Raw genomic sequence first — 23,487 nt, 5'->3', positions numbered from 1 at the left:
TCATATCCGTGGGGGAATAGCTTCGGATACCTGGTTGCATAATCGAGAATGACCAGGATATATTTTGTTTCCGCAGCTAGATCTCTCTAAGGGGCCTACCAAGTCCATAGCGACCCTCTCAAAAGGTGTGTCCATAATTGGCATAGGCACTAAGGTGAGCTATGTGAATTGCTGCTTGGTCTGGTCAGCTGACAGGTAGGGAGGACAATAGTCCTGAATGTGTCTATACAAGCCAGGCCAATAGAACTGAGCTAAAATCTTCTCGTGTTTTCTCTTCCCCTAGGTGGCCCCCCAAAGGTGACTATGGGCAAGCCGCAACACTTGCTGACGATACTTTGGGGAACCAAAAGCTGCTCAACTGTTTCACCCTCCAGATTCCCCTTTGCTACTCTGCATACTAGATTTTACTTGAGTACAAAAAAAGAGGGGGCTGGCTTTTGACCCTCCACCCCAGAGACTAATTCCCCATCGATTATCTGTATATTCTCCCAGGCCCCTTTTAGTGTCCCATCTTGTTTGGCCTGCCTAAAATTCCCAGGGTTTCCCTCACCTATCCAGTCTGAGGGAACCTCTATGGGTTGTGGAGCCCCCTCTAACTCCACGACTGCCTCTAAACCTTGGGAATAATTATACTTTTCTATCCTACGTTGTCTACGAGGCTTGGGTATCTTAGGATTCATTAATATACAAGTACAGGTCTTCTAACGGAAAGACCTCCGGAAATGAAGTCCTCTCCTCGCTGAAGTCATCTGCGCTCCTCCTGAGCCAGGCCCAAAGAGTCCCAAAGTCCGGAAATGGTATCCAGGGGAGCACTCCCACTTCTGTCGCTTGTCCCACTGGAATCTTCAATAGGACCTGACTGGTCGGGTATTGTCTCTGGTCTCCATGTATACAAGCGAGGGTCACTGTGTTCATAATCAGTGTTCTTTTGACCAGTTCCCTCCGAATGAGAGTTTTTTACACTTCCCGAGTCTACTAAGGCTTGGGTCGATTTGCCATCTAGCTCCACCGGAACCACGAAAGTTGTAAACTCTGAGCAGGGAATGTCCACAAACTAGCAGGAGTAAGGGGCCACCAAATTGATGTCCATAAATTAATCCTCCACTTGATTGCAGTCCTGAGCAAAGTGCCCCCTCTCTCCACAGTTGAAGCAGGTCCCTTTGGGCTTCACTGCGTCTTAAGTGTTTACTCGTTCCGCCCTCAGTCCCTCTAAATGCGTTAACAGAGTCTCATAAGGTAGGGAGACTTCACTTCTTGGCCGATATAGCGGCTTAGGGTTCCGCCCCTCGATTCTCTTCTTCCTTCTTCTCCAAGCCCTTTATTCGGGAATTCTTCTCTGCTAGAGTAAGCCCATGGCTGTGTCTGCAGCATCCAAATAAGCTCTACTAGGGAAACCACATCCTTCAGGGTCCCCGCTGTCTGTCGCCGCACCCATTCATGAACTCGGGAGGGAGGAACGTCCACAAACTGTTTCTGCCACGACAAGTCTCCACAACTTCAACTTCCCATTTATTACTGGGTTCTAGCCACCGCCAGCACCGGTCCTTTAATTTCTGATCCAGAACCCGGGTCTCTCTCCTGGTGTAAAGGTTAAGCCCCGGAAACTTTTCCGATAAGATTCCTTAGATAGTCCCCAATCTATCGAGTATGGCAGCCTTGACCTCCTGATAGTCTTAGGCTTACTGGTTGTCAAGGGCCGGTATGCAGCCTGGGCCTCACTGGTTAAATGTGGGGCCACTCCCATAGCCCACTGGGACCTAGGCCAGGCCAAGGCCTCTGCAACCCTTTCAAAGGTGACCAGGAATGCTTCCGGGTCATCTTGGGGCCCTATCTTTCTCAGTTGAATTTCCAGGTGGGATTGGACTCTGTTCCATTCCGATGTGTACCCCATCGGTCCCTGGCACTGGTGTCCTTAGTAGTAAACTGGCCATTAAGCTGTGCTTGGGTTTCAAGTGTTGCTGCAATGTTGCAGTAACTGTGCATACTGGGTGTGAGCAGCTGCCCGGAGCTGCTGTGTCCTTCCACCAGGGCTTGCGTAGCTGCTCTATTTCTCAGGGAAGTGTCCTGCGAGGCTATTCTGAGCTCCTGCCCCTTCAAGACCAAGACAACATTTCCCCTTCTTCCAAACAAAGAAAAGCTGCTTCACCAGCTCTAACACTTCTTCTGTTCCCTCCCTCTGGCGAGCTTCTCTCCTTAGCCGGGTACCAAACAAAAAAAAAAATCCTGTGTGGCTACCACTGCAGCCAGGCCCCCCCCCCCCCCAAAAAATTTTTTTCAGCTAGTGTGGGTCCCTGTCTGTGATGCTTAGAACAGGTAATGCCGCTTCTGCCACCATATGTGATGTCCTTGGAGCAGTCTAAGAGAGGAGAAGGTCGGAGAACAGACCAGGCTAGAGTCTATTCTGCTTTTCAACAGTTTAATTACAAAACGTTCAGCAAGACAGAATCAAAATGGCTGCTTACCTCAGCAGACAGACAATGCACAAGAACAGTTTTTCCAAAGAGCACAGCACTCCATTACAGCTTCCTTCTTCTCCCTGGGCCTAACTCTCTCAGAGCCTCACATTTGTATCCCTTACCTCAGAGAAATGCCCCCACCCGAGGATCCCTTTCCTGTCTGTCTTAAGGTGGACTGGGCCAGATAGCTGGAGCCGGTCCGTTAAAGCAGTCCGAGGTTCTCTGTCATATACTCTATCACACCAGGTAACAGAAGAATATGGGAGATTGGCATTCTACTTGAATGTTTAATTCCAGACCGTATTTATCATAATTGGAAGGTTTATAATATAGGACATTTGCATCAATATGGCACAGCTTTAATGAAAATCCTTTTCAATTCATTAGCCAGGACTACCAATCAATAAAACATTTGAATGTGAGAAGTTGTGTTTTACAAGAATATCTAAACTGATATCGTAGCTGAAATTGCAACATGTGGTAATTAAATCGAGAATACCAACTGCCCTGTTATGTCAAAACTCGTTAAGTCTCCCTCTCTAGAAATATATCCTCTCTATAATGGGAGCTATGCTGACCTTGCTGATAATTAGTCTGCTTTAAGAACATAAGAAATTGCCATGCTGGGTCAGACCAAGGGTCCATCAAGCCCAGCATCCTGTTTCCAACAGAGGCCAAACCAAAAATTGTAGAATTCCATCCTTTGTACCGGTATATGTTACTTTTAATGAGACAACCACCTGCTTTAACTGGACATTAAGAAAACAATTCCAAGTTTCCAACTCAAAAGTTTATCATTCATGTTCCAGTGTTACATTTGCAATTACCAAGCCTCTTAGGTATATTCACACAATTTAAAAAGACCAAGATCAGACTATTCTATCTGGGATTCTCTTCAGGACATTTTCACTGACAAGAACTGAGCTTCTGAGGTGGATCTGCACAAAGAAGACTTGCCTGAGTGGTTAAGACAATTAGGGGAAGCTCTTCAAGAAGTGTTTCCAATGACAGCGCAAGGAATTTCTTCACTGGCAAAAGGTGAGAGAAATGTATTATCTGGTTCACTGAAAGGTTGTTACAGCTATTCTCCTATATTTTAAACCTACATTTTTACTGTTGACTTATTATTCTGTGTGTTATTCTTTTGAAGTTTGTCTCAGGCTACCTCATCCAAATTGGAGCCACAAGAAGCTTCATTCCAGGGGATGCGAAATGATCCAAATTCCAGGTCCATTTTCTATTCTGATATATGAAGGACAAAGTAAAGAACAATCTGTTACTTCTTTTACGTTGGCCTCTTACCCACCCAAAACTGTCTTTACAATTAGACAAGTTGCTGATCTGGAGATTAGACAATAATAGTTTCTAACTGATCGATCAGGATCCGGGCAATCCCTTTACGCAAGTTACAATGCGGATTTGGCAGAAATGTAGATTTTTATTATCTGGGGTCAAGTTTGGTTACACCTCTATTACCAATTGGTTTCTATAAAAATGTTGGGTGCCCCATGGGGGGGGGGGGGGGGGGGGGGTCTGGTATTATGGTCAGTTGATACCAGAGCAATGTATCATCCCATTTGAGGAACTACAGCACCTGCATGGACTACCAGATATGGAGTATTACTATTACTTACAATTGCGGCATTCTCTTCAGGATTTGCACCACACATACGATATGTTCCGGAGGAAAACGAATTTTGAATCTGTGTGTTGTACTCATACGGGAACGAAAGGCATTACATCAAATATATATGTCTGGCTGGCGGGTTCGTCACCAGTCGTGGCTCGTTATCAGCTGGAATGGGAACAGGACCTAACTACAGTGGACAGCTACACAATGGAAACAATGCTGTGGTTACCTGACCCAACGCTCTATCTCTGCAAACCTTATGGAGACTAATTATAAATTGCTGTCTAGATGGTACCTAACCCCCTTTAAACTACACAAAATTTACCCCAGCCAGGGGGTAAATTGTTGGAGGCAATGTGGTCAAGAGGGTACCTTTCTTCACATTTGGTGGAACTGTCCTAAATTAGTGCCATATTGGCAATGGATACAGACCATGATTTTTCAGATGTTGAACGTTAATATTTCCTTACGTCCGGAGATCTACTTGCTATCCACCTATCCGGCCACATGGGCAGCGATGAAACGGACCCTAATACATCAAGTACTCAATGCGGCACGGCAGGAGTTGGCGGCACACTGGAAAAAAGATTGGCTGCCAACAGTTACTTCTGTATCACACAGACTTTGGCAAATGCACTATTGGTACTATCTTAGAGCTCAGCAACAAGATAAGATGGCGAGGCATGTATTAATTTGGGAACCTTTTCTCCTCTGGTATAAGGTTTATTAAAGAGTCTTTGGAAACAGGGAGTTTATGATGGGGAATAAGAAACTACTTATATCAGAGCCCCATGAGGAAGGTAATGGCAGGATAATCCTGGCCAAGAGCCAGGAGATGGGAGAGTTTGAGTCCCATAGATATGACGAGATATCATGCACCTAAAAAGTGGAGTCAGTATACACCGTGGGGGTGAGGGGGAAAATGGGGAAACAAAAGAAACAGGCACCACTAACATGTTCAAAGTTTATTGCAATTTGATTACATATCACATCAATGTTCAACATTATTGGAATGTTTATATTGATTGTGCCAATAAAAATTTAAAAAAAACCCACAAAAACAATAGTTTCTGAAAATGGTCCAGTATATTGTATAACTTTTACTTGCAAGACTACAGGATGTAATTGTAAGTCTAAAGTCTTAAATACTGTATACTATCATAGTATATATGGCTTATTTCTTCAAGAATCTAGTTACCCAATGATTAGTGGTAGACGCTGTCTACCACTAATCATTGGGTAACTAATTTTCCAAATTTTTATTGGCATTAACAGAATTGATTTTATTCAATAATTTCTTCTCTTTTGAACATAAATACTTTTTACAGATACATGGAGTCGCCATGAGGTCCCCAGTGGCCCCAGATGTTGCCAACTTATTTGTGTCAAAATGTGAAGAAACCACAGTTTACCCATCTCAATTTTTTGCACATGTACAGCAATGGTCCCGGTACACAGACGATATATTTTTCATCTGGACGAGCATGGAAGATCATTGCGACAATTCCATCACTGGCTCAATCATTCACATCCTCACTTAAAGTTTACTTTATCTTTTCAACAAGATCAATTGGCATTCTTAGACATTCTCATTAAAAAAAAACACCAACAGGAATACAGACCACTCTTCATCGCAAACCCTCAGACAGGAACAGCTTTCTCAGATTTGAAAGCCATCATCCTCATCGCTACAAAGAAGGGCTTCCTATTGGACAGTTTTTCAGAATCCGCATAATATGCTCAGAAAAAGGAGTTTTTTGATCAGGCCAACACACTTGGACACAGATTTCGTGAAAGAGGCTACCCAGACTATACTATCAAAAGAGCATTCAAAAAGAGCCAAATTCTCTGACCGAGAACAATTGTTACAATACCACCACAGACCACAAACTTCCAACTTAATATGTGTCTTCCCACATACCGTGTCAACGCACCAAATTAAAAGCATCATTTCAAGGAATTGGCATGTTCTTAATCCACATTCCATTTTTCAATCTCCCCCCATGTTTACTTATTCCCAAGGAATCAACATTAAGCAACATGTTGTCAGGACAGTTCACCAGTGCAAACTAACAGCACACGAGGACAAATTAAATGTGGGAGATGTATCTTTTGCATACAAGCACTTACAGGCACAGAATGGATTAACCCAATAAGTGGTGTCAAGGTACACAGAAAACAAGAGGTGGACTGTAATACAACTCATGTTGTATACGGCTTAGTTTGCCCCTGACCATTGATATATGTTGGCCGTACCAAGGGATGGATCCGGACCCAGTTGAGTGAACATAAAAGCCGCACAGGATAAGATATTTCTATGCACGAAGCCTGGCTTGACCAGATTGTGAACTGGTCAACGTAAATTATAGTGTCCGAAGTGGGCACTCTTCTCCTAAGCAATTGATAGCTTCTTATGGAAGAATCATCTCTCTGGGTTACCAATGATTAAAAAGCCCTAGCGCCTTCTAGAGCTGACAAGCCATTAGCCCCTAGTGGCACTATATGAGGTTTCTCCAGAGCTTTAACAAACATTTTCCTTTTTCTTTTGCTTGTGCTGGATTTATTGTATTTTGATTAAATAATTTTAAGCATTTCCATGCTTATTCTCCGTCTGATGTTGAACATTCTTCAAGAACAAATAGGATCGATTATCCCAGTGTCGTTCCAGTGGATAGCACCACATTCCAAGCTAATTCCACTATAGCAGAAGTGAATCCTGCAGTGGAGGGGGAGACAATGATATCACATGAACATATTGCACAAATGCCACATGAAAATTTACAAAAAGGTTGTATGTAATTCCATAGAAAGCAAAGATGATGCTAAATCAAACTCCTATTTTTTTTAATGCAAAAGTAGGTAACTCCTTGGAAGTCTCCTTCTCCTTCAATACCTGCCAATGTTTTCATATAATGGCTCTGATTCCAAATGCATTGGAAAAAGGGTAGCACATACAGAGTCAAAGAGGGTTTTTCACAAGTCAACAGATTATCCTAATCTGTATAAAGTGCCCATTTATAGGTACATCTAATACATTTTTGCAAATATCCCCAAACCATAAATCTGTGAAAGCTTGAAAATTTATATTCCTGAACAGAACAATGTATAAAGATGCAAAAATTGATCGAAATGTTATTCTTTAATTCCCTAGGGTGAATAGGGGATAATGTAATAGCATGTTATCTGTAATCTTTTTTTAGACTGATGTCACAAACTGCCCATTTGTCTTGTAAATCATTAGGAATAAAAAAAGTTTGATATAGATAGCCATTTAAATAATCTATTCAATAAACTGTCAATCTCACCAATGTCCCAGACTAAATACAAAAAAATGTCATCTGGAAGGGATTCATAGATATCATTCCAAATGAGCCACCCGCAAATGACAGTTGACCACTAAGATCCAGATGGGACAAAAAGCAAAATTGCTTACCTTGTAATGGGTGTTATCCCAGGACAGCAGGATGTAGTCCTCACGTATGGGTAACATCATTGATGGAGCCCTATTGCGGAAAACTTTGTCAAAGTTTCTAGAAGCTTTTGACTGGCACTCTGAGCCCACTGAGCATGCCCAGCACACCATGATATTCTCTGCCACAGGGGTCTCCCTTCAGTCTCGTATGTAGCAATAAGCTTTAGCAAAAAAAATAATAAAACGTATCGGACCCAACTCCGCGGGGTGGCAGGTGGGTTTCGTGAGGACTACATCCTGCTGTCCTGGGATAACACCTATTACAAGGTAAGCAATTTTGCTTTATCCCAGGACAAGCAGGATGCTAGTCCTCACATATGGGTGATTAGCAAGCTAGAGGCTGTCATTTTGTAGTGAAGCAACACTGAAGTATTGTTGGTGAAAATGAGGCAGCCGAAGATCACAGCAGGTTGGATGTAGAAGGAGTTGGGGTTATACTGGAAACAAATTCTTTAAGACAGATTGTCCATAGGCTGAATCTTGTCGTCCTTCTTTGTCCAAACAGTAAGGAGCTGCAAAAGTGTGAAGAGAGCTCAATGTTGCAGCGTTACATATGTCAAGCTGCAACCTCAGTAGCAGTGACATTGCCCTTACTGAATGCGCCTTTACTCGCCCTTGGAGAAGAAGGCCTGCTTTTTCATAGCAGAACTCTATGCAATCTGCTAGCCAGTTGGAGAGAGTGTGTTTGCCCACTGGATTACCCGGTTTGTTTGGATCAAAAGATACAAAAAGGAAAGCGAGAGGAGAAAGAACTTTGCTTCCCTACCTCATTTCCAGCAGCTGTTCGACCCGGGGGTAAGCGTTTGGAGCTTTCCCCGACGGTAATCGCTGACTGCTGAGAGCTGTGACGTCAAGGGGCGGACCAGGAGGCGGGACCCGGAAGTGGACTATATCATCAGCCTGGTTGCGGCGCGCAGCAGACACCGGCGCGCTGCCAAAGCCGCGCGCGCGCTGGGCTTTGCCTCAAGGTAGTCTTGCTCCTTAAAATTGTTTATCTTTTACAAAATAGTAGATTGCTTATTTCTTGAAGTAATATTGAATATTTGTCGTTTCTCCCTCTCACTATTTATACTTGTTGATTAAATGGTAAGCATAGATTGAGACAAAGTGTATGTTCTCCTTTGAATTTGGTAAAACAGTTAATAAGAAATATTATGCCTCCTAAGCGAAAGGGAAAGGTGAGGGTTTTTCCCTCCCTTTCCCTACCTTCTCCTATTCAACAGGAGATCACCCATTTTTTGCTCTCTCCTGCACTTAAAAAACAAGGAACAGAGGAGACTGATGTGCCAAGTAGTTTGGGGGAACTACCTGGCCTGGCAGAGGAGGCATCCTTGAGCCCCCACTTCAGATTACCTCCAGCACAGAGTTAGTGAGGGGACTCCGGAAGGGGTAAACCCCAATAACAGCGTTACCATTCCTGAAGCGAAAGTTCAACCCGCGTTAAAGGACTGGCAACAGGAGGAAATGATTTTACCACGGGTATAATTCCTGAAGAGAATTTAGAAGGATTAATACCTTCTTTCTCCGAAGGGACAGAGGAACATCTATCTGATGGTAAAATTTCAGAACTCCCAACTCGTCCTGAAGTGGTCACTTTAGATATACTTTGGGAAATGATGGCTGGTATGATGTCTAATATTCAAGGTTTAGATAAAAAAGTAGATGCACTAAGTGTTGGTAATCAAAGAGATTATTTATTGACTCAGAAACAAATAAAAGAGACAACAGAAAGAATTAAAAAATTGGAAGAAGGGGAAAAAATAGTAAAAAATTTCAATGCTGCAGTGGTGAAAGATAGGGAGATAATGGCAAGGAGAATTGAGTCCTTAGAAAATAACGCCAAGCGTCTTAATTTAAGATTTCTTAACTTTCCCAGAATTGTGGGGGGAAGTACCTTTAATTACAGTAAAAAAGTTTTACAGACATGCTTGGCTTTACTTCTGAAAACACTCCTGCAGTTAATAATTGTTACTTTTTACCCAAGTCTAGAAACGTAAATAACAGATCTGAATTACCCTTTCAGGGTGATCTCACTAATTTTCTGGAAGACTCATCTGCACAAGCTATAGAATGGGGTAATTTACTAGTTTCTATTTCCTCTTCCGAAGAAATAAATCAAATTATGAAAAGATATTTTAATAAGTATCCTATTGAATATTTTGAAAAATCCGTCAAAATATTTCCAGACTTAGTAGCATCTACCCAGATAAGGAGGAAGGCTTTTTTAGCCTTTCGACAAGAGGTTGTCTCCTTGGGATTTTCATTTACATTACATTATCCCTGTAAATGCCTGATTAAAAAACAGGAAGATATATATATTTTTCATGCCTGATCAGTTAAAATCTTTCTTGCTGAAAGAAAATTACCACTTCATCCCCAGTATCTAAAGATTAGAAAGTAAAGAGAAGTGCAGGTTATATGCTAAATGTCATTTTTGGAATTATTTCATAGATAAACTCCCCTTGATTTTCATCAACAGGTAAAATACTCTCCATTTTTAGCTTGATATGTTAATGGTATTGGTAAAGGATTATAAAATGCTATGGATTTATGTTTCTATTTTTCTCTGTTATTCATCCTTATCCATTCCATGTGTTTCTGATGCAAACAATTAAATACGTTTGTAATTTGTGTTAAAATTATAAATAAAGAATTAAAAAAAAAAAAAAAGATACAAAAAGAGTTGAGTGGATTTCCTGTGGACTGCAGTGCGTCTAAGTAATATGCTAGCGCCCGTTTACAGTCCAAGGTATGTAAGGCCCGTTACCCTTGGTGAGAATGAGGCTTTGGAAAGAATGTGGGCAAAACTATGGATTGGTGCAAGTGGAATTCCGTAACTACTTTAGGGAGGAATTTTGGATGTGTATGGAGAACCACTCTGTCATGTAGGAATTTTCTATAGGGTGAGTACATGACAAATGCTTGTAACTCACTAACCCTTCTGGCTGATGTAATGGCTATGAGGAAGATAGTCCTCCATGTGAGAAAATTAAGAGCACAGGAAGTCATGGGTTCAAAAGGAGAACACATGAGCCTTGTTAATACCAGATTCTGATTCCATTCTGTGACAGGTGGCCGAATTGGTGGTTTAAGGTGAATTACACCTCTCATAAATCTACTGACAAGAGGATGTATGGATATGAGTGCATCTCCCTTCTTGTTATGGTAAGCTGAGATTGCACTTAAATGTACTCTTACAGATGTCTGGAGACCAGAATCTGAAAAATGGCATAAGTAGTCTAGTAGAGAAGTTGTGGGGCAGGAGAAAGGGTCAATGTTCTTTACTGTGCACCACAAGGAAAACCTTTTCCATTTCGAAGAAAAGTTCTTTCGCGTTGAAGGTTTTCGTGAAGCTATAAGCACTTGAGAGACATTGGTTGAAAGACTGAGTGGTTGTAAGAACAAGCTTTCAACATCCATGCTGTCAGGAATAGGGATTGAAGGATGGGATGGCGCAACCGACCCTGATCCTGAGTTATGAGAGTGGGAGCTACAACCAGGCGAATTGGTTCTCTGATCGAGAGGTCGAGGAGTATGGGAAACTGTACTTGTCGAGGCCAATATGGGGCTAGGAGTATCATGGACCCCTTGTCCTGTTGTAGCTTCACTAGAGTTTTGGTTATGAGCGGTATTGAAGGATACGCATATAGAAGACCTGAGGTCCAAGGGCGAGCAAAGGTGTCCTTGGCTGGCTGGTGTTTGTGTCTGTGCAGAGCGCAGAAGTTGTCTACTTTGTGATTCTGGTGTGATGCAAAAAGGTCTATTGTTGGTTGTCCCCAACATTGAAATATCCTGGTCGCTACTAAGGGATCCAGGGACCACTCGTGTGGTTGGAAGTGATGACTGAGGCGATCTGCCACTACGTTGTGAATGCCTGCCAGATAAGTGGCCCAGAGAAACATTGAGTGTGTTAGGGCCCAGTCCCAAACCTGTGCAGCTTCTTGACAAAGGAGATACGAGCCCGTACATCCTTGTTTGTTCAGGTTCCACATGGCTACTGTATTGTCTGCTTGAATGAGAACAGTCTTTTGCGAAAGGCAGTCCTTGAATGCATGCAGAGCATAACGTATAGCTCGAAATTCCAAGAAATTGATTTGAAATGTTGCTTCGAGTTTTGTCCAAGTACCCTGGGTTTGGAGCTTGTCTATGTGAGCTCCCCAACCTAAGGTGAATGCATTTGTAGTTAAAGTTATCTGTGGGAATGGCTGTTGGAAGGGTAGGCCCTTGTGCAAGTTGTCCTTGTTCGCCCACCAAAGTAGAGATGAACGCAGTTGGTGGGTTACTTGAATTGGAGAGGACAATGGTTGAATGGCTTGAATCCATTGTGATCTTAAAGTCCATTGGGTTATTCTCATGGCTAGTCTTGCCATAGGAGTGACATGAACTGTGGAGGCCATGTGGCCTAGTAAGGTTAGAAACTGATGAGCTGTTGCTTGTTTCTTCGAGTGTAGCGAGTTTGCCAATAGGGAAAGTGTTTCTGCCCAATCGTCAGGTAGAAAGGCTATCGAGAGGATGGTGTTCAATTCTGCTCAGATGAATTGAAGCAGGTGAGACGGAATGAGATAGGACTTTTGATAATTGATGAGAAAACCCAAGGAGTGAAGTACAGCAATTGTTCGGTTGAGAGAAGTTAATGCTCCATGTTGAGATTGACTTCTGATGAGCCAGTCATCCAGATAAGGGAAGACGTGGCCACTTTCTTTGTGTAAGTGTGCTATTACTGCCAGGCATTTTGTGAATACTCTGGGAGCTGAAGCGAATCCGAACGTAGTACTCTGTACTGGAAATGTTGATGACCCACCAGGAAGCGCAGATACTTGCGATGAGGAGGGAATATTGGAATGTGAGCATAAGCATCTTGTAGATCCAGAGAACAAAGCCATTCTCCTGTTTGAAGAAGTGGAAGCATGATGCCTAGAGATACCATCCTGAACTTTTCTTTCTTCAGAAATTTGAGATTTCCGAGGTCTAGGATGGGACGTAGGCCTCCGGTTTTCTTTGGAATGAGGAAATAATGGGAGTAGAATCCTCTGCCCTGCTGAGTCTGGGGCACCGGCTCTACCTCTCAGAAGGGTGGATAATTCTGCTTGTAGATGAATTAATGTGATCTTCGCTTAGTGAAAGAGGTCTTGGAGGAGAGTCTCTTGGAATTGAGAGGAAAATGAGTTGGTAAACTTGAGATATTGAGAGTACCCATTGGTCTGTTATCTGTAACCAATGGTTGTAAAAGGAGGAAACTGCCTCTTACTGGTAGATCTAGTTGTGGATTGTGGAGATGGCTTTGGTCTCTGGTGGTGGCCTCAAAAGCCTGCAGCCAGTCCCGTCTGCGGTGGAGGTTGAGGCCTAGCAGCTCTAGGTTGCCTGGGCTGAGATCTTTGCTGCGGATGAGAAGATCTGCCCCTTGATGCTGGAGGGTAATAATGCCTCTGCCTGTAGAAAGGCCTTCGAGATTCCTTCCTAGGAGGGTGGCGAGATGAAGATGCAGCAGTATCATGCAGAACTGACAGTTGACGCAAGGTTTCTGTATGTTCTTTCAACTGGGCTACAGCATCCTGCACTTTTGAGCCAAAGAGGTTGTCACCTACACATGGCAAATCAACCAGTTTTTCCTGGACCTCAGGCCTGTGGTCAGAGGCCTTCAACCATGCCCAGCAACGTGCATTTATTCCTGAGGCTGCTACTCTGGAAGCAGTTTCAAAATTGTCGTAAGCGGCTCAGACTTCGTGCTTACCAGCTTCAAGCCTTTTGTGTATTATGGTTTGAGCTGCTTCTTGATACTGCTGTGGTAACAAATTTGAGAGATCTTGCATCTGTTTCCACAGGTTCCTCTGGTATTGCGTCATATATAGCTGATATGACGCAATCCTTGTATTGAGCATGGCTCCCTGGTACACTTTTCTGCCTAAGGAATCCAGGAGGAATGAGGTCTTATTCGCTTAGATTTCTTTTGTGCAGACTCCACAACTGATTGATGTGGCAGTTGCGATTTTTGGTATGCGGGGACAGATTGTACCAAATAAGTGGTGTCCACTCTCTTATTTATGGATGGTACTGAGCATGGATGCTCCCAGAGTCTGTGTTGTAAGTCTAGCAGAACTTCGTGGACAGGGATGGCCAAGACTTCTTTTGGAGGGTCCACGAATTGTAGGACTTCCAATGTTTGTCGTCTTGTGTCCTCTTCTGATACCAAAGTAAATGGTATGGTGTCTGCCATATCCTTAACAAAATTTGTAAAGGATAAATCTTCCAGTGGAGATTTTTTCCTTTCTTCCGGAGGGGAAGGATCAGACATAATCCCTCAGAAGTTGTATCCGTATGTCTGTCTTCCCAGGAATCGTAAGGGTCTTCTTGACATGGAGACGAGGGAGAAGACCTTGGCAGTCGAGAAAGCCCTGAAAGGACCTGGCTGTGGATCATCTAGTGGTATCTGTCCAAGGATGTCTTCCTGTGGCTTGGCTGGAATCGATGGTAGAGCACAGACGATTGCGTCAAAATCTGTTCATCAGAAGCTGAAACACTAATTCTGGCTGTCCTGGGGCCCCAGGTACTGGCGTCGGCATCGACAGAATTGGTTACGGTATTGGGCCGGGCATCGGCGATGGTAGAGGCATCGGCATAGGCGCAGACTTCGGTATTGGTACCGGCATCGGTGCAGGCACCGGCATAGACGCTTACTGGTCCTTCAATACTTAAGAGCACCGCTTGACGGATAAAATCTGTCAATTCCTCCATGATAGCTGGTGCAGGCAGAGCAGCTACACGTGGTGGCGGTGGAGGTGTTTGTCCTTCCACAGGGCCCTGTGGAGGTTCGATGATCAGTGCATTGAGAGGAGGTGAAGGCCTCAGCGAAGGCCTCTGTGTTTCTTGAAGTCGAGGCCGTTTTGCGATAGATTTCTCTGGGGAGAGAAGTGCCTCCAGGATCGATGGGTGTCTGTGCCGATGCTTGGGTCGATGTTCCGCCGCTGACCTAGTCGATGCCACAGATGGTGTCGATGAACGATCACCCGAGGCTTCTGGACGACTTTTTTTTTTTAGGATTAAACGTGTCGAGACTCCGGCCGGAGACGACTGAGTTGACGTCGACGGGGAAGGCAAAAGTTGTAGATGGAATAAGTGTTCCATCTTTTCTTGGCAGGCCTTTCGACCCTTCGCGGTCATTTCAGCACACTTGGGACAGGTTGTTACGTCGTGTGTCTGACCTAAGCAAAGGACACACTAGAGGTGTGGATCTGTAATGGACATAAGTCCTATTACAATTGGGACATTTTTTAAATCCCGTGGCCATATTTTCGCCGACAGCCGTCGATGAAAATTGAGAGAAAAATAATTTCTACTCAAGAGAGTAAAAAACAGACTAAATTTACTCACCAGCCGTGGTAACATGAGAAACCCCAATGGGAGAGAAATAAATGTTTTTTTAAATCTGATTTTAGTCAGACAGTATATGAGAAAACTCACACAGGCTCCTGCTCCCTGATGCCAACAGCAGCACGGAAAAATAAAGACTGAAGGGAGACCCCTGTGGCAGAGAATATCATGGCATGCTGGGCATGCTCAGTGGGCTCAGAGTGCCAGTCAAATGTTTCTAGAAACTTTGACAAAGTTTTCCGCAATAGGGCTCCATCAATGTAGTCACCCATATGTGAGGACTAGCATCCTGCTTGTCCTGGAATAAAGAGCCTTCCTTCTTGGGAACAATGAAATAAATAGAATATCACCCTGTATTTTCCTGAGACGTGGGTACCGGAACAACAGCCCTCAGACTGAGGAGCCTTGACAGGGTAAACTCCACTGCCTGCTTCTTCTGCAGGGAGTGGCAGAGAGACACCAAGAACACGTCTTGAGGAATGCTGAGAAACTCCAGCTCATATCCTTCTCATTTCACCTCCAGGACCCACTACTCTGATGTGATCTCAATCCACCTATAGGTCCCCCCCATCTCCTGTTCCCAGGGGTGGGTCAGCAAACCTTCACTGGGAGGTTCTGGAGGTTGCACCAATCAAGCCCACACTCCATCTGGGTTGTGTGGGACAAAAAGACTGAGACCTACCAAAAGGAAAAGTCTTCTGGAAGGTCGCTCTTCTGTAGGTATGAACACCACCTAGATCTCCAAGCACAACCTCTCATGGTAAAGGAGCAGTGTCTGCTTCTTATCCTTCGGCAACCGGGGATACTCCCCCACTTACTGGCCATTTTCTCCAACTCACTTCCAAATAAGAGCAAGCCTTCAAAGTCACATCGGCAGACCAATGTCTCAGCCATAACTGATGCTGGGCCACTATTATCGAAGCTACTTCTCTGTCCGAAGCATAAACTAAATTGCGGCCCGCATCTGCTGAAAAGGCGGCTGCCTGCTCCATAACTGCCTTGGAATTCACTCCAGAGTCGCTGACCTCCTGAGAAAGAAGTAAACAAGAGCAAGCCACCAGGGAACAACAAGAAGTTATCTGTAACATCATTGCCACTGTAAGGATGATCTCAATCCTCCTATCATGAACATCCTTTAAGGCATTTCCTCCCTCTACGGGAACCATCATCCATTTGGAGACTGCACAAACAAGTGCATCCAACTTTGGAAAATGTAAACACTCTCTCACCACTGGATCCAAAAGAGTACAGGCCTTCCAATACCAGACTCCCTTTGAAATTAGCTTCCGGGGTGCCCCACTCAAGATCAAATCACTTCTTGAATGGCTTCCATGACAGGGGAGGGGGGGGCAGCTTTATGGAAGGAGACCAAAATTGGATTTTTCTTTGGCTCAGAACTGGATTCCAACCCAGGCATTCCCAGCATTTCAAAGTCTGGGAAATCAGAACCGGCAGCTCATCTCTATGAAAGAACCCCAACATAGTCCTATACAGTTCCAGTTCTGTAGAATTTCACCATTCTCCAGAGTCACGATCAGCCTCGTCATCCGTGGCATCCAGATCCCTATCTGGAAGTCCTATTGCTGATCTAGGTGTATCCAGTGCTTAACAGCAGTAACAGGCTGCAGCTCTCCTTTGGCAAAATTGAGCTGGGCTGAGGACTATGTCTGAAGAAAGGATTTTATCAAAGGTTGCAATCCTATCTAAGAAAAGATAGGATCCAAAACCAGGAGGCACCTGTGCTGCGCCCACTGAGCTACCTTCCCCTGCTGATGCATCAGTTAAAGGAGTTCAAAGATCAGGCCTTCCTCCTGACACGTCTTCACCCTGGCCCTCATCAAGCTGGGAAAAACCAGGTTTAGTAAAATATGGGGGAAGATAAATCTCCCTGAGCCTCCAACCAGCACTGGTATAAGCTAGAGGACACACCAGGCTGTGATACCTGAATATGACAAGTAGCACATTTTTTTTTTTTTTTTTTAAATATACATCCAAAATTTAGGAGTCTAAAAATTAAGCGTCCATAATTTTTGGTGTCCACAATTTTAGGCATCCTAAACCTAGGCATCCCCAAAGATAAGCCTCCAAGCAATGCCCCAAAGTTAAGTACACAGCTTAAGCATGCATCTAGCCTGGACACCACTTAACCTGGACGCCCACACTGGTGCCCACCTAAGCTTCCAAAAACTGGATGAACAGATTCACTGCTTGAACTGACGCTCCTGAAGAGAGCACGAATGCACAAAGTGAGCAAAACACGGCGCAGAGGAAAAATGTCTCAGGTCGATGCCTAGCCAATAAGGCTGCTCACGTCCCTTAAACCTCTCTCTGATCAGGACGAACGTCGGAACTGTGAGCCGAGCACGGAGACCAGGAATAAGAAAGCCATACACAAAAATCCTCCTTATGCGTTTCTGTATATTATATATATTTTTTCTTTTTTTTTTTATCTTACCTAAGCTCTACCTTTCCCAGCTGAGTATAGAGACTGTCTCCAGTTGCGGAGGGAGAGGGCATATGCCATCACTGTCACTCGGCATACTGCACACGCTGCCTTTCAGCTGTCCAAGCAGCTAAGTCCACGCCGGCTGAAAAACCAGCTACCAGACCAAGGCACTCCTCTGAGGGATGGATCCAATATATCACCTCAGGAACTGTCAACTGAGGGGAATCATATGGTATCACCACAGGAGAGCAGGGCAAATTAAATTTCTATCCTCTTTTCTCCTTCTAAAAACTATAAGCAATCGCCAGTAGGGAGATGTACATCTACCATCTGCTGGAGAACTAGAATACTGGCAGGAGAAACTGTAACATCAGTTTGCTCTGTCTCCAACTGCTGGTAGAGCTGCGTAACCCACTGATCCTGAACTCATCTATTTGTGTGCTAGAAAAGAAGGAATATTATACACTTCCTGACTGATGAAAGCAATCAGAGGCAGCTTAATTCTTTAATGCCTATTGCTTTCTTAATGAATGTTCAGCACATCATGAGACACTAGCCAAATTTTATACTGATCGATGACATCACAATGTGCTCCAATATGAACTGTCAACCAAGTACATTGAAGACAAACAATTCCTTGTGAACAAGGTGTTTTATTATTTCAAAAACAATCTGTAGGGATTTTGTCATAAAGATGTTTCATGCTCCAGCCTGTACATTAAAAGAATTCTGATGTGCTTGCTGAAGGCAATCCCTTAATCCACACCCTACGGCATATTCATTCATACACATGCATCCCCAAAAGGACTGCACATGCCATAGCACTATACTGGGGTAGTGACCTCTCAAAGCAAATTCAGCTGAATTTGGAATATGTACTTGGAAAAACTAAGGTGAGATTTCTACTGCTGGCTAGTGAGAGGCAGTCTGAGAAACAGATTACTGAAAGCTTTGCTTGGAGCACTACTGCTTTCCTGTCATGTTGGGGTATTAATCTCCCAAAAGAGAGTAGACAGTAACAGCATTCTAAAAAGGATTTATGCCTTAAAAGGAGTTCTTTGGTGTAACCGATTTTTTGACCCTTTGACTCCAGATTGTTAGCTTCATTTCCACCCATTAAATTACTATTCAGACCCCTTCCGCTGTAGTACCATCGTCTCCTTATTACAGCCCCATAGAAATTGCTATCTTTAATTTACTTTTAATTTCTTCCCTTCAACCGTCCTAAGATATAAGGGCTACTTCCCATATCAGTTTTCTGCCACTCTATGCGCACAGGTACAGAAACTAAACTCAAGTTGTCACTGTTCTGGGCACGTACCTTGCCAGGCTTCCTCAGTTTAGGTTTTCCTGCTTTTATAACTTTGGTGGAACTTTGGAGTTCTGGAAGAGGAAAAGGAGAAAATGTTAATTTACAAATAAGGAAAGAGCAAGTTTGCTTACCATAAACAGTGTTTTCCGGAGATAGCAGGATGAATTAACCATGCTATTTGGGTGATGTCATCAGACGGCGCATGCAATCGGACGTTTTCTTCAAGGATCAAAGTTTTTTGAGCTGCATATATGCGGCACGTCCCGCGCACAGGTCGCGGCTCCTCCGGTTCAGTTAATATCCAAGCTAGGTGGCCTCAAAACAGAGTAAAGGAGCAGAAAACTACATGTCCAGGGAGGAGGGTGAGAAGCATGGCTAATTCATCCTATCTACGGAAACACCATTTACGGTAAGCAAACTTGCTTTTCCGTTGATAAGCAGGCTGAATTAGCCCTATCTGGGATTCCCCAAGCATATGGTTAATAAGTGCAGGCATGGAATAAAATATTGATCTGTGATACTTGTCATTCTATACAGATTTTTTTTTTTTACACTCCTTGGTGGACATGGTTTAATGATCTAGAGCACAGGAGAGAACTGCTTGACAGAGTACTCTGTTGCAAGTTGCGGAGTGGTCTAAGCAGTAATGAGCTGTGAAAGTATTTTATTTATTTGTTGAGGTTTTTTGTACCGTCATTTGGTAGAGCCATCATAACGGTTTACAGCTTATGTATAACTTAGTAGTTAAACAACAGTAAAAACCAAGTGAACAGTACATATTTTTCTTTGCAGTTGTTAAACAGTAAAACTAATGTATGAAAGTATGAACTGAAGACCAAGTCACAGCTCTATAGATGTCTTCCATTGGTATGTTTTTGAGATGGGCAATGGAAGATGCCTTTGCTCGAAGTTGGTGTACTGAGACTGAGCTTGACAAGGAAATTTGTGATGAGTTATGGCAGAACTGAATGCAGTTTGAGATCCAGTTGGATATGGTTCGTTTTGAGACCGCAACCCCAAGTAAGCTCTGGTTGAAAGATATAAACAATTAAGATTTGCAAAAAAAGGTTTGAGTTCTTTGTTTATAATAAGCTAGTGCTATCTTGAAGTCCAGTGTATGGAGTTGAGATTCTCTTGTTAGCATGGAGGTTTAGGAAAGAATATTGGAAGTGTGATGCTTTGATTGATATGGAAAGCTTATACTACTTTGGGCAGGAATTTTGGATGAGTTCTTAGAACTACCTTGTCATGAAAAAATTGCCGGTAAGGTGAATAATTAATTTGAATTGGTGGCATGAGTGCGTCTGTACATCTTGGTTTTTGCTTCGTGTATGCGTCGTGTTTGGATGCGATGCATTTTGCACCAAGTTGGAGTGCTTCGGCTTATGGGCACCAGATGGCATCGATACATCTTGTTTCTTTTTTGACACGATATCTGGTTTGACTGGTTGCACCAGCTGTTGCATCGTGCGTTGGATATCTTGCTGCGCATACAGCACATTTGTGTCAGGACCACAATCCTGCCGCTTTGATTTAACCTTTTGTGCATCCGATATGGATCGATGCTTCTTTGGTCTCTGTTCAGCCGAAGAGGACCGTCTGGGTAAATTGAGAGTCTTTGACCTGGATCCCGGGGATGATTGAATAGAACATCCCAGAGTGGGGGGCATATGAGCCCGAAGTTGGAGAGTGGTCCTGTCAAAGGCTAGCTATCTTAGCGGCCCTCTATCTTTGGGCTCTTGGGGACATGCGTCCACAATCCCGACATGACGCCTGGTCATGGTCAGAGCCCAAACAAATGATACAATAATTGTGGTTGTCAGTGATAGACATTGTGTCTCTGCACTGACAATATTTGAAGCTGTGTTTCTTTGTGGCCATTAGAGCACTGAAAAGTGATTTTTTTGGGGGTTTTTTGTTTGTTTTTTTTTAATAAGTCAATGTAGACGGTCTCTGATGAGATAAGAAAAGAAAAAAAAAAAGTGTCCGTGCCCGAGCACAGAAGAAAAATAAGTGAAGCAGAGGAGCCGCGAGCTGCAAGTGCCACACATGCATAGCTCAAAAAACTTTGATCCTTGAAGAAAATGTCTGATGACGTCATCCAAATAGCAGGGCTAATTTACCCTGCTTATCGACGGAAAACAGATATGCCCATGCATCACACATCCAATTGAAGAAAAAGCAGAAAACGCATATTAAATGCACACTAAAATTCCATGCACAGATAAATCAGTGGTTCCCACACCATCCTCAGCCCAGCAAGTTTTCAGAATATCCACAATTAGTGGTAGATTTTCAAAGGGGTACGCGCGTACCCCCTGAAAACCTACCCCAAACCCCCCCTGCGCGTGCCGAGCCTATTTTGCATAGGCTCAGCGGTGCGTGCAAGCCCTGGGACGCGCGTAAGTCGCGGGCTTGCATGGAGAGGCGTGTCGGGAGTGACCGTTTCGGGGGCGGCGGCGCAGGGCGTGGTTTTGGCCCGAGGGCGTGGCCGCAGCCTCCGGACCAGCCCCTGGACCGGAACATGGAGCGCGGCAGCCGGCCCTGCGCGCGCAAAGTTGGGGGGGGGGGTGTGGAAGGAAAGTTCCCTCCGAGGCGCTCAGCTCGGCGCACACAGGCTGCCGATTTTGGGCAGCCTTGCGCGCGCCGACCCCGGATTTTAATGGATACGCGCGTATCTATTAAAATCCCCCGTACTCTTGTTCGCGCCTGGTGCGAACAAAAGTACGCGTGTGCGCAGATTTATAAAATCTGCCCCTTAATGTACAGAATGGAGGCAGTGCATTCAAATCTCTCATATGCATGCTCAATGTGGATATCTTGAAGACCAACTGGTTGGGAGGGGAGTCTCTGAAGACAGGTTTGAGGCCCACTGAAACAAATGACAATTATGTCATATGAATTACTAATACACACATACTAGACCGTGAAACCTTTGTGGTTAAGACCTGCTGTTATGTATAACAGTCTATAGGTAGGCTTTATTCTGATTTTTTTTTTTAATGTTTGAATATTATTTTCTAAGGAAGTACAGTACTAAAAAATAAGATACAGTCACAGGGATTATTCCAGAACAGTTGTGGAGCATGCCATTTCAAAAGTGACATGTCTGAAAGATTAGAATTTCAGAAGCTTGTCCATGAAATTCCATAGAAGTTCTTGAATACAACGTCCATACAACATTCTTTCTAAAATTTTAAACTTATTTTATTTTCATGATGGTAATGAGCATCTTCAGGAAAAATTTGCAACACTAAAAACAAATATGATACAGCACTCATTCCTTGGAGATAGAAATAGCACTGTTTGCTCATTGGTCATTGCAAGACTATTCAGCTCTAAAGAAGTAGTCATGCAGGGCCCTCTGGCATTCTCCCCATTTTTCTCTTTCAGGTCAAGTATTGTACCAACCCCTTAACAAGATTCAACTTCCATCAGGGTCATTTAAGAATAATTTTTGGCCAACTAATAGGCACTAATACAAAAAAGGGGCTAGAATGCATGATCGGCAGTACAATATCCATTCATGGAGGGGCAAGTTAGTCAAGATTATTTGGTGTTTTAATAGTTTATCCTGTGAATATTTAGCCTTTAGCAACATGTTAAATACACTTGTTTGAGACTAAACTCACATTTTTAGATGCTCAGCTACAAGCCCTATTCTCTACACCTTCAGTGTTTGGCCACACCACAGTAGGTCAGCAATGTCTCAGGGATGACTCCTCTGTGAAGCCAATCATAGAAGCAGACAGACTGGTCCCTGCCTGCCTGAAGCATACCATACCATATTACCAGCAAGATGCAGCTGACATCCAGCAAGACCAGCCTACTAGCCTGGGCATGCCTGCTATTGTCCATGGGACCATTTTAACTGACCTGCTCCTCATTTTTTAAAATTGCTAATTTACCTGCCCACTGATGCTGTAGTAGTCCATCCGTGCCCCTGCTGACATCATTAGCAAAGGCCCAATGTTGCGTGCCTTTGTATGCCCTAAGAAGTTGGGCCCTCTGATGACATGGCTTTAAGTCACCTTTCCCCTGCTATCTCCGTTGCATAAAAACAAAAAACAAAAAATAAAAAAAGATAGGCAAACTAAACTCTGCTGCTAGCACCTGTTCTCCTGCTGCTGCTGCTCTCTATCTGGGACCACCACTGCGCTACAGGTCTGTGTTGGAGGGGAGTTTTTGCACCAAAGATTACTTATTCTCTGGTCACAACCAGATGAAACTCAAGGTAAGAGTCAAGCAAGATAAAATTTCTGAAGAAACAAAATTCACACTCGAATCTTTATGAACAGAAGTTTCAAGTGTGACATAGAATAGTACCGCAGTGGAGATATACTACTGCCTGCGATGAAGAAACAAGTGGGGAAATGCTAACAAAGATTAAACATGCTAATAAAAATTGACAACATAATGAGAGATTTAAAATTATCCCCCATACTGATTGGGCAAACAGTTCATCAGAACATGCTAGATACCACTGGCTTCAATGAGCAACTGCTCTTAGAACTGATAGGATGCGGGTGGGTTGGAAACTACTTAATTCTAGTTCTCAGCGGAACACAGAACCTGCTAAAAAGAGGTAAAAGTAGTGAAGACACTGCATTAGTGATCATAAAATCAAAATGACAAATACTGGAAAGAATATCAAGTAAAATACTGCAATATTTAATGTTAAAAAGGTAACTATAAGATGAGGAAGTTAGGAAAAACCTAAAAAAGGAGCAGTTACCAAGGTTAAAGGTTTGTATGAGAGATGAACACTGTTTTAAACATCTAGAAGACTAGACAAGATGCATT

At 43.5% G+C, this 23,487-nt stretch overlaps 1 protein-coding gene across 5 annotated transcripts in view; it reads right to left on the bottom strand.

Moving 5' to 3' along the window:
- The window catches only part of LARP1B (La ribonucleoprotein domain family member 1B), a 579,846-nt gene that overhangs the window by 543,893 nt on the left and 12,466 nt on the right, over positions 1-23,487 (bottom strand). For all 5 annotated transcript variants that reach the window (XM_029591442.1, XM_029591526.1, XM_029591271.1 and 2 more), the window contains exon 2: positions 18,694-18,755. In XM_029591442.1, coding sequence (XP_029447302.1) covers positions 18,694-18,755 — 62 coding nt within the window. The remainder of the gene's footprint in view (positions 1-18,693; positions 18,756-23,487) is intronic.

Source organism: Rhinatrema bivittatum, chromosome 1 (assembly GCF_901001135.1).
Source record: "Rhinatrema bivittatum chromosome 1, aRhiBiv1.1, whole genome shotgun sequence".
In the NCBI taxonomy this organism is placed as follows: Eukaryota; Metazoa; Chordata; class Amphibia; order Gymnophiona; family Rhinatrematidae; genus Rhinatrema; species Rhinatrema bivittatum.
This window is presented reverse-complemented; position numbering and strand designations above follow the sequence as displayed.